The 11,591-nt window shown below is 50.5% G+C and overlaps 1 protein-coding gene across 7 annotated transcripts in view; it reads right to left on the bottom strand.

Moving 5' to 3' along the window:
- Window positions 1–1,873: 1,873 nt before the first annotated feature.
- Prdm2 (PR/SET domain 2) overlaps window positions 1,874–11,591 on the bottom strand; it is a 105,728-nt gene continuing 96,010 nt past the window's right edge. For all 7 annotated transcript variants that reach the window (XM_041651272.1, XM_041651274.1, XM_041651275.1 and 4 more), the window contains 2 exons: window positions 6,795–6,941; window positions 1,874–3,790 (listed from right to left, as the gene is read on the bottom strand). In XM_041651272.1, coding sequence (XP_041507206.1) covers window positions 6,818–6,941 — 124 coding nt within the window. In that variant the 3' untranslated portion in view covers window positions 1,874–3,790; window positions 6,795–6,817. The remainder of the gene's footprint in view (window positions 3,791–6,794; window positions 6,942–11,591) is intronic.

Here is an 11,591-nt window from a genome sequence, read left to right as displayed (position 1 = left end):
TTGAGTCGGTGGTTTTATGAGGCTAACCTGTGGACATGCGCACAAGCTATCCTCATAAATGACATAGGAGGGTCCCACCTACTGTGGGCCACATCGTTCCTGGACTGTATAAGAAAGCTATCTAAGCACGATCCTGCAAGTGAGCCAGCACTGTTTCTGTTGGCGCTTTAACAGATAACGCTTGCCTGGAGATGCACCAGAAGCTGGGGATTCGATGTGTTTATTGCATGCAGCTGAATGACAAGGCAGGTTAGCCAATCCTGGCAGGGGTACATTGTAGGGAGCGGTCTGACTGCGGTCACCCATGAAGAAGTGGTTGATACTTCCTGCATACACTGTCAACGTGGCTACTCAGACCAGGGAAAGGCCCTGCCATTCCCGGGAATCTAAGGCATTGTTGTCTTTGACATGGCTGCTCATGTCAACCACACATACATTCAGGATTTCATCCACAGCCCCTCTAGGCTTCATCTCCTCCCAAGTGCCCAGGATGATGGCTCTGTTTCTCTTTTAGACTGGATCGATCTCTTGTAGTCCAGGCTGGCCTTGAACTCACAGAGATCCCTCGTCTTCTGCCTCCCAAGTGCTGAGATTAAAGGTGTGTGCCACCACTGCCTGGCCTTTATAGCTAACTAGTGGCTAGCTCCGCACCCTGATCTTCAGACGAGCTTTGTTAAATCACAAACAAAACATCACCACAGCAGTTCTTCATGGTTCCTACACCAATTTCCATCAATGGGTTGTAGCCTAAAAGTTCAAGCCAAAAAACCCTATCCCACCAACTTGCTTTGAAACATGTGTTCGAACACAGCAACAGAAGGGAACTGGAATAGTACCCCCCCACACTTGAGGGGCTGATGTAGCTCACCTCCTCTCCTGCCCCAGTTCCCATAGGCACCCCCTGGTTCTCAGGCCCTTTGGACTCAGACTGAATGGCATCTCTGCAAGCTTCTCGACCACCCCCAGCTTGCAGACAGCAGATCGTGGTGCCTCCCTTTTACATATATGGAAACCTCCAATTTGCCCCATTTCTCTGGAGAACCCTGACGCAGCACTTCTGCCTTTTAAAAAGTAATCAAGTGAAAATATAGGACTCTCCTATCCTCAGGCAGATTTGTGCATCAGTGAAGATCTTTGCTCCTAACGCAATACCAAACATTGATCTGCGAACTTATGTAAGTCTATTGTATCCAAAACAAATTAGATCTCAATAAACAAAAAATTTTAAAATGTACTCTTAAAGGTATATTGGAGGGGCTGGTGAGATGGTTCAGGACTTAAGAGCATGAGTTGCTCTTGCAGAGGATCTGGGTTCATTTCCCAGTACCCACAGGTGGTTTACAACCATATGTAACTCCAGCTCTCTCTCTCTCTCTCTCTCTCTCTCTCTCTCTCTCTCTCTCTCTCACACACACACACACACACACACACACACACACAGGAGGAGGCTGTCCATTTCCCAGTACCCACAGGTGGTTTACATCCAGCGCTTTCTCTCTCTCTCTCTCTCTCTCTCTCTCTCTCTCTCTCACACACACACACACACACACACACACACACACACACACAGGAGGAGGCTGTCCATTTCCCAGTACCCACAGGTGGTTTACAACCATATGTAACTCCGACACACACACACACACACACACACACACACACACACACACAGGAGGAGGCTGTCCAGTCCTAGCACGATACGGGAACTTACAGTCCAGCAGAAGGATAAGGGACTTGGAGGCAGAGAAATCTTGCTTAGCACAAGGACACACCCACCAGCGGCCTCTATAAGCCTCTGATTTCTCTTGTTCCTAATTCAGAGTCTGCCCACCCCTGCTTCCCCAGCCCAGAGCAGGGAAAATGACCACGCCCACGCTTGTGTTTCACAATCGCTCTGCACTTTATTTGTTACGCTCTTCACATGGCAGATACAGAACCGTCTTCTGGTGTGACCTGGAACCGCGGTGGAAGACCTCCACTGACCAGGAAACACCACTCTTGACAAAACTTTCTCCTCGTTTTCCTGACAACCTGGGAAGTGTTGAAGGGTGACCCAGCACAATTTGCACAAGCAGAAAGACAGAGAGAGAGAGAGAAAATCCCCCATGAGCCAAGCAACATTTTCCAGAGTTTTCCAAAGTTTGGCTAAAAGCAGCTTGCAAGGCTTCGGGTTCGTGAGTTTTCCTGGCTGCCGGGAGAGCCTGAGATCCAGTCCGCGTGACCGGCTGGGGGGCATCTTGTGTCAGTGGGGTTAGCAACAGCCACGAGCCCATGCTTGCAAGGACTAACTGCAGGGTGTGGAAAAGGAAAAATTCCAGTAGAAGAAATAAAAGAGGGAAGAGCAGAGTTTAGCTGGGTGGGTAAACAGGAAAACTGTACCACTGGACAACGATGGATGTCTTTCTGCCCATGTGAGGGTCTCGAGGGAGACTCCTTCTCCTGGACCAGTCAGTCCCCTTACTGCAGCCGGTCGACTGATTAATTAAATAACACACGTTATAAAACTTTAAAAATGGAACATTTACAGTCGGGGCCATAAATACGTGCTTTGAAAAGTGTCTACATACATATTTACAGAGTTGTAAGATCAACCATAGTAGCCCTGAAAAAGAAAACCCCTTTCACGTATGACAACTCTCCCAAGTTCTGTCCTCCCACTTTGACATGGTGGGACCAGAATGGAGCTGAGGAAACAGCACCGAAATCGTCTCAGGCATCCTCTGCCCCAAAGGCACAAACCCCAAGGACCTCAGTGACCCAGGTCTGAACTCTGAACTCAGTCCCACGTTTCAGACTCCACCTGTCCACCAGAGCAGAGGGTCAGCAGGTGGTTTGATGGCATCTGAAGATCACCCATTCATAAACTCCCGCTTGGCTCTGTTTTCTTCACCTGTTCATGTTTTTCATTTCCCTTTTTATATTTTTTTCTTTGCTTCCCTTTGCAGCTAACTTGCACAGTTCAGATGCTAACAGCGTAGGAGGTCCTACCAAATGAGACAAAGACGGGCACAGGAGAGTCAGTCACCCCTCCACCTCGCAGTCCTTAACCACTGCTTCTCCTAATCAAGAGATGAGGTCTGAAAATGGGCAGAGTCTGCCTCCTGGGCACATGGGCTCTAGGGTTCCCTGCAGACACTTCAGAGCAGTGGACTCTAGAACTTCAAAGGAGGAAAAGACTTGAGAGCAGGCAGCTCCAGCTGCTCAGGGAGAAAGGGGGTTTCCGAGTGCGAGGGCCAAGGTTCAGGCTTAGCCCCGATGGATCTATATGCTATTTGCTATTGATTCCCAGAGACAGTGTGAGGAGAAGGTCGGTGAGGGAGGGGGCGGCATGAAGGGGAACTTGGCCTCCGAAAGGATCCCTCCCCACCCCTCAGGGCCAGACAGCTCAAGAAGCACAAAGCAGGGTGAAGGAACTCTTTAAAAAATTGCATAGAAGGAGATGCCCCTCCGGGCAGGATGGCTGCACCACAGAGTGTGGTTCTGGGCCAAGTCCAAGGATCATCTGGAGGACGACGTGACGGCTGCCGCCTTCCTGCTTCCAAGGCTGGGACCTTAGCCTGAAGACCACATGCATGTTCCGGCACACACACGTGGACACGCTCGCTCTCTCTCTCTCTCTCTCTCTCTCTCTCTCTCGCTCTCTCTCTCGCTCTCTCTCTCTCTCTCTCTCTCTCTATCTCTCTCGCTCTCTCGCTCTCTCTCTCTCTTGCTTTCACAGCTCGGAAGGTCAGTACTCTCTGCAGGGCAGAATGCTGGTCCCTTTGGCTTCACTGATTCCAGGTCACTTCGGGTGCTGAGGAGACACAAAGAGAACATGACAGCAGTGGCCACATACTCACTGCCTTCCAGGGCTGTTCATGGCTCCCCATCTGATTATTACACTAAGCAGTTTAATAAAGTATGAAAGACATATAGGTTTGATAAATTTTCATAGCATATATTGAGCATCATATGAAGATGCAGAATATGACGCCCAATCCACCCTGAGCCACCGTTTCAGGATATCTCCCCCCAGACAGCCATCATCCTGGTTTTTAACCACTTTAGATTGGTCTGCCCTTGCCTACCTCCCTGGCTTCCTTCTTTCCTTCCTTGTTGTGACACATTTGATTACACTGTGTAAAGATTCGGTCACTCTGGCCAGGTGGTGGTAGCACACGCCTTTAATCCCAGCACTTGGGAGACAGGCAGATGGATCTCTGTGAGTTTGAGGCCAGCCTGGTCTACAAAGCAAGTTCCAGGACAGCTAGGACTGTTACACAGAGAAACCCTGTCTCAAAAACAAAACAAAACAAACAAAATAACAGATGTCACTCTGATTGGTTTAATAAAAGCTGAAAGGTCAATAGCTAGACAGAATTTCCAGGCACGGAGAACACTGGGAAGAAGAAAAGCGGAGACAGCACGGGATGGAGAACAAGTTAGACACACAGGAAGAGGTAGCAGCCATGAGCCGTGGGGCAGCGCATAGATGAAAAGAGATGGGTTAATTTAAGTTACAAGAGCTATCGGCCAAGCTTTCATAATTAATAAGTCTCTGTGTTGTGATTTGGGAGCTGGCTGGTGGGACAGAGAAAGACTCTCGACAAATGGTGCCCAATGTGGGACACGTATTTTCACACCAGACCTGAAAAAAAAAAGGTTCCAAACACACAAAAAAGGAGCCAAATTTAACTTCGTACTCCCAGTCTCTCGTGCGGGCCGTGGTAAAGAGATGCATCTTCCAGCTGCTGCCTGTGGGTTGGAGCCACCAGTCTGTCATGAGCTAAGATGCATGATAATTTAAATTTTGCTCGTGCAAACAGAAAAGGTTACAGATACACAGCTAAGCAGATACAGGCAGGAAAATCACCTTTAAACGGGTTACAGTGTGTTCAAAAAATGTACATAGGCTTAAAAGAAAAGAAAGTGGGTATAGACAGTCTTGAAAATAGTTTATGAATAATAAGAAATTTTAGAAAATAAAATATTATAAAAGGATGAGCCACACAGAGAGTCTGGATCCTGTATGGTGTGGGGTTGATTTAAATGTCTTTGATGCTGACAAGCAAACAGCTGAGGGCACTGGGTTAGAAAAACTATCAAACACCAACCTATTTATTTTTAAAATGTCTTAACTTCAAAATGGAAGTCAAAAATATGCTACACTGGGGAAGAGGTTATGCTTTTGTTCTATAGAAAGTGAAAGGCTATGGACTCTTTCAAGGTTGATAGAGATCGGATTTGACTGGGGAAAGGCCCTGAAAATCCTGGCTGCAGACATCAAGAAAAAAAAAATGTAAAAAACAACAAGACAGGTGACTTCAGCTACTCACACAGAAAACAAACCCTCTATAACTGAACTGTGCGCCCTTAGTGCTGGGATTAAAGGTGTGAGTGTGTCAGCTACTCACACAGAAAACAAACCCTCTATAACTGAACTGTGCGCCCTTAGTGCTGGGATTAAAGGTGTGAGCCACCACCTGGATTTGTTTCTGTATTGATCTTCTGTAACCCAGGGTGGTCTTGAACTCCTAGATTCATCGCCTCTGTCTCCCAAAGCCTGGAATTAAAGGTGTGTGTCACCACTGCCTGACCGCTAGTGGCTTTAGCTTTGCCTCTGGTCTTCAGACATGATTTATTTATCAAAATACAAGTAATACAGCACTACAGTGGGGCTTCAGAGAGTGGCCTTTTCTCCTGCAGGGAGCAGCTCTCCCTCCCTGGGGCAGTCACCTACAGTCCACTGTCCATGGCGGAAGTCAGAGGACCACAGTTCTGATACACATTCTACCCTCAGCTTCCCTCTTGAAACAGGAGGGTGTTGACCCGTGTGTATCTTCCTGAGCTCAGATTCTGTGCCGTGGACTTTCAAACTTTCCTGCACCTGTGTCCGATAGTGTCCTACACTGAATCTCATCTCCCTGAAAGCCCTGTGGATAACCAAACCTATGCCATAGATCAGGACCTTTTGGGAACAATTAGGACCCCAGCATGTGAGGACATCATAAGAAGGAAGATACTGTCTACAATCAGAAGGAGGGTCCTCACCAGAACCCCGATGACAACCATCAGTCCTAAAGTTGTTTTTTGGCCTCCACACGCATGTGTACACGCACACACATGTACAATGCACACGGCTCTTTTCATTCCCCACCCTCCCGTATCTCCCACCCACCCCCTCCAAGTCCCTTTCCTATATTCGACAGTTTTTGTTTTGAGATCCAGAGAGTGTGACTGTGGGTTTGGAAGGCTCCACTAGAGAATTCCAATGGAGCTCACCAGTGGGTCCTCAACTGACAGTAGCGATTCCCCATTTGCAGAGCCTAGCAGTGACCGCAGCTTCCGCAGTGGGGTACACGGGCTGCAACCTCCCACCCATGGGTGAGTGTTGGCAGTCTGGTTTGGGCAAGCACATTTCCACTGACCTTATGGCTGGAACGAGTGTGCTACACAATTTTAAAATAAGCATCCTATTACCCGAGTCTGTTTGGGATGACAAAGCAAAATACCACCCAGGGGCAACTTCAACAGCGTTTGTCCCCCACCACTCTGGAGGCTGCAAGTCTCCATGCATACATATGGAAGTTAAAACTTGGAGAAATTGACAGTCAATGAATGGCAAGCTGGGGTTTGAACCTTGGTGGTCCAAGGTCTACACACTAAGCCATAAAACTCATGCCTGCAGAAGGCCCCATGCCAGCCTGGAGGGTCCTTGACATGCCATCTCCCCCACTCGCCCACCCAAGACCTACCTTGGAACCCACTCCCAGACCCAAGAGCAACCCAGACGGTGCCAGGGTGCCTCTGCCTCCTACCTGTCACAGAGCAGACAAAGTGCCTACTCTTTGAAGAAGGGTCCCTGGAACTGAGTTGCTGCTGCTGAGGTCTTGACCTTTCTGCATTGTCTGGTGATGTAGGGGGCTGCTGAGGAGGTGCATCGGGCTGCCAGGCGAAGACTGTAGCTGTATGGAAAGGAACAGCACGGGTCACATCAGGAACCAGCTGGGGTCTCTGGAATCACTGAAGGCACACAGATGTCCCTGCTGCCTGTATCTCCCAGGCCCAAGGATGATGGTCCTTCCTTTCATGCCAGGGGCGGGGTGATGGGGCTTCCTAATGGAAACGTAAGCCCCGGCCCCCTTGACATGGCAGAGCTTTGTGTGATACGGCAGCCTACTAATTGGAATTCGTTTTTTCTTTTTTTTTTCAAGAAAAGCTTTCTTTTGCTTCCCGCCTATTACTCCTCCTCCTCCTCGATGACTTGTGCTCAGTTGGGTTCCCGCCTTCTCTGGGAAACCTGCCCTCCTGGCCTCCTGTGAGTCCACCCCACCCTTCCCCCCTTGTGTCTCCCCAGGTTGTAGCACTCAGCACACTAAACAGTAGAATACAGGCGCTGTCTTCCTTCTGAGTACTAGGAGCCCAAGGTCACATCTTAGCTGCTCCCCCCCCCCCCGTTGGCTTAGCACAACATAGCAGGAATGGCTAGGTGTGCCTGTAACTCCAGCAACCCAGGAGGCTGAGGCAGGAGGCTGGTGAGATTAGGGCTAGCCTGACTTATATATAGCATATGGTGAAACTGTCTCAAAGTGAACGGATGGCTATAGGGTGCTCGCTTCGTGCCTGGGCGGTACTGGGCATTTCATGTAGACCAAGCATGCTGAGTCAGACCCTTACTATCTCAACGTCACAGAAGGGAAAACGGAGGCACAGGGAGCCTGCGGATCGTCAACTGTCTCTGTGGGCACAGAACACAGTGTGAGCAGGGACTGGGGAGATTGATGAGGTACAGACGGCGGAAGTGGGCAGGGCCAGCGCTTCTCTACTACTCCTGCTTGAAGCTGGCAGTACCTGGGGGGCGCAGGAGGTGAGAGCAGGGTTCACCCCGGAGCTGGCAAATAGGGGGGTGAGAGTCAGTATTCTTTAGCCAGGGTCTGGCTTTGGGAAATGTCTGGAGATTTTGGGGTTGTCATAACGGGAGGGGGCGCTGCAGTCTGCATATACTGGGCAATGCTCAGGATGTTATGAAACATCCCACAAAGCCCAGGGAAGCCGAGAGCTATGCAGCCAAAGACTAATACAGTAGCATCCCTAGCCACAAGGGATTTGCTCTAAGACACCCCATGCATGTTGGGCGCCGAGAACAGACAGTGCTGAGCCCAATACACACTCTGCTTGTTTCTGTACATACGTCTGTAGTAAAGTGTGACTTAAGAGACCAAATGAGCCAGGCCTGGTGGCTCATGCTTGCAACCCCACACATGGGAGCAGGAAAACCACATGAGTTTGGGGTCAGCCTGTGTAACATAGTCAGCTTAACAGCCTGGCTAGAATAAGAACTCTGAATGTTTTATTTCTCTTAATATCTCATTGCATGCTCAGCTTCCCTCTGAGAAGAAGCCTTGACAGCTCCTCTTTGGCACCTCTGTTGTCACTCTTTCTTATATATCTATCAAACATTTAAAACCAGCCCCTAGACTCTGAAATTCTGCAGGCCCCACCTCTCTCTCCTCCCAGGCAGCGGCAACCACAGCCATTTCCACAAGGGGGCGCACTTTCTCCCCAGTCCTGGGCATTCATTCACCCTGGTGTTTCTCAGCAGCCCACAGGAAGGGCCCTCTCTGTCATTACCCCCAAGTACATCTGGCCTAAAGGGAAGACAATTTCAGCCACATTCATATGGCCCCTATGAACCCCATATTCCTTCTCTCCTAGGAGTTAGGAAAAGCAAATGACTCTATATTCATCTTATAGATGAAAAAATGGACACAAGACACAAGGACAGGGGCTTTCTTGGGGTGGCAGGGCCCAGGCCTTGCATTCCCTGACTGCGGTGAACAACGGTAACCACCTCGACGTCTCCGGTGTCTCCCATGAGGACTGGGTAAGAGTTGTCTACAGGATAGACGCCTTGGTCCTGAGAGGTTGAATGCCCACGGTGTCTCTGGAACGACACTGTAGCGAGTTGGTCCGGTCGCTATGGATCTTATGAGTCTTGAGTCCAGCTGTAGGAAGCTACCAAAATTTACTCGGGGGTAAGCTTGGGAAGCTGAAGTCTGAACTTAGCTCTGACTCCACGCCTGTCACCTCTGACCTCGTCATCCTCCCCAGGTGACCTCATCCACATCCTCCTAGAGATGACCCCAGTGTCCAGGCCCAGACCACACCTGGATGTAGCCTGAGTCTCAGGATCAGGCACCATTTCCATGCAGAGGAGGCATTGCCTGAACATTTGAGAATCTCCTTAAAGTCAGGCCCTGACCTCTACTTGTGACACACCCCTCGTCTCTCTTTCTTGGTGACCAGTACTCTCTTGACATCCTGAGAGGCAGATCCATGGAGTCTTCCTGTCCCCTCTTCTGCTGCTGTCAGGGGTTCACTGTCCTCCCTCTGTCACCACCACAGACCACCTTTCCCTGGGTCTCCTGCAATGCTTCCTCTCAGGGCTTTCCGTGGCCACGATGCCTTCCCTCCAGCCTGCCTTCCCTCCAGCCTGCCTTCCCTCCAGCCTGCTCTGCTGTGATCTTTCCCCCAAAGGGCACACAGGTTATGACACCTCTTCAGGGCACCTACCCCTTGCGCCACTAATAGATGCAAATAACCTCCCAAGCATCCGGGCTGCTGCTCTACAGACATCCTGGGACCTAAAAAGGACCAGTTCCGTGTCCAAGGGAATTGGGTGCTAGGGCTCAGGCCTCAGGCTCCCAAAGGACCAGGTTCCTTCTCAGCGCCCAGGAATCCGTGTGAAAGACATCCAGGTAAGATGGACTGCACAGGAGCAGCGGAAGTGAGGTCAGAGGTGGGGCAAAGACGGTGAGAGGTGACGCTGGAACACACAGGAGTAGCCAGGAGCAAGGACAAGTCTCGGGCTGACAGCACCACATGAGCCCTGAGGGACTCAGTCTGCTTGTTTGTCCAGGGTGCCTCCAATGAGGTGACAGAGCCCCAGCGGTTGGTTGTCCTGGTGCTCAAGCAACACTGAGCCTTGGGAGCTAGGGAAGAGGTGAGGTCACAGAACCCAACCTTCTCCTCTCTGGTGCTTTCTCAGACACAAGGGAAAGCTGAAACCAAGGTGAAGGAAAGCTACAGCAAAAGCAAAAACTACAGAAATAAAATAAAACTCCAACAGGGGTGTGGCCCAGTCGGTAGAGTGCTTGCTTAGCTTGCTGGGAGCCATGGGTTCGAGTCCAGCACCACCTAAAACCCGATGCGCTGGTACAGGGCTGTCATCTCAGCACTCTGCTGGGGAGGCAAGACGCCCAGAGAGGGTCAAGGTCATCCTAAGCTACAGGAGTTCAAGGCTACCTTCAGTCACATGAGACCCCATCCCAAATAAATAAGTAGAAGATAGGCAATTCCATCAATAAATCATTAAAAAAGAAACCTTAAAATGGGCAAAAGACACCAAATCACTGAGCGAATGTCAACTATAAACATTGCTGAGTGGCATAGCAAAAGAACAGCATCTTCAGCACCTTCAGTGTCCAGATCTGGTGGTGTACACAAAGACCACTGTCCAGCACAGCAGGAGGCCTGGAAGCATAGGGTGTCACAGCCTGGCTCCCTGGGCTCATGTGCGCTATACATAACGCGCAAAGCAAACGAACACACAAGACTCCCAAGAACTTAGTGATCAAGTGATCACTGTGGACAGAAAAGAAGCCAAGGGGGGAGTCCTAGGGATGGTGGAGGGCGGGAGAGGGCCGCAGAGTAAAAGAGGAAGGCTTCAGATGTAGCTGTGTGTGAGCTGCCACACAGGGATCTCGGAGACACTTGGTCCTTACAGGGGGAAACGGCAAGTGCACCTGAAGTAAGGTGTGTCTAAAACACAGGCAGGTAAAGGGGAGCAGAGAGGAGGATCTTGTAGGCCCCAGGAAAATGAGAGCTTACTTGTCCGTGCCATGACAACTGTAGGTTTCCAGGGACAGAACTGGGGAGACCAGTTTCGAGGGACCTGATGCCACCCAGGCAGAAGAGATGGAGATATGGCCTTTTCGGACTGCTGGAGGCTGAGCTGTGAGAAGCGGCAGATTTGGACACGCTGAGGTCATGGCAGAGGGAGACATGGCCTCTGGCAATGCCAGGGTTGGACCCGGATATGAAGAGGCATGCAGTCTAGCTTAGCTCCAGAGTGGGATGTGTGCATCCTGCTGCATGGGGAGGGGACTCCAGGCACAGCCGGGACAGCTGGGAGCATATTCAACTGGAAATGCTGACCAGGCACCAGAGTGTGTCAGGTATGTGGCTGGCTGATCCAGGACCCAGATGAGAACATGCATCTCGAACTTGTCAGCACCTAGAGATGGAGGAGGAAAGGTCCAGGGGCCAAGGGTGCCATGGGATGTAGGAACAGCAGGAGTGAGCTGGGTCAAGGAATAAACTGTCTTGGGGACAGGCAGTTAACGGTGACCACCATTACGGTGTCACAACACCAAGCCCCAAACCCACCACGTGCTATCTCTCAGAGGCCAGTGTTAACCTTGGGAACAGGGATTCCACAGCTGGCGGAGATAAATGCCGGCCAGTGACTTCAAGAGAGGACTAGGGGGAAGCACATGTAGGCCCAGACTAGGTCATGGGAGCAGGGTGGGGACTTGGGTGGGAGCATGAGGGCA

Source organism: Microtus oregoni, unplaced genomic scaffold, assembly GCF_018167655.1.
Source record: "Microtus oregoni isolate MIOR12 unplaced genomic scaffold, Mior012 000005F_ref0000423, whole genome shotgun sequence".
In the NCBI taxonomy this organism is placed as follows: Eukaryota; Metazoa; Chordata; class Mammalia; order Rodentia; family Cricetidae; genus Microtus; species Microtus oregoni.
The sequence above is the reverse complement of the archived record's forward strand: the minus strand, read 5'-3'. Positions and strand labels throughout refer to the sequence as shown.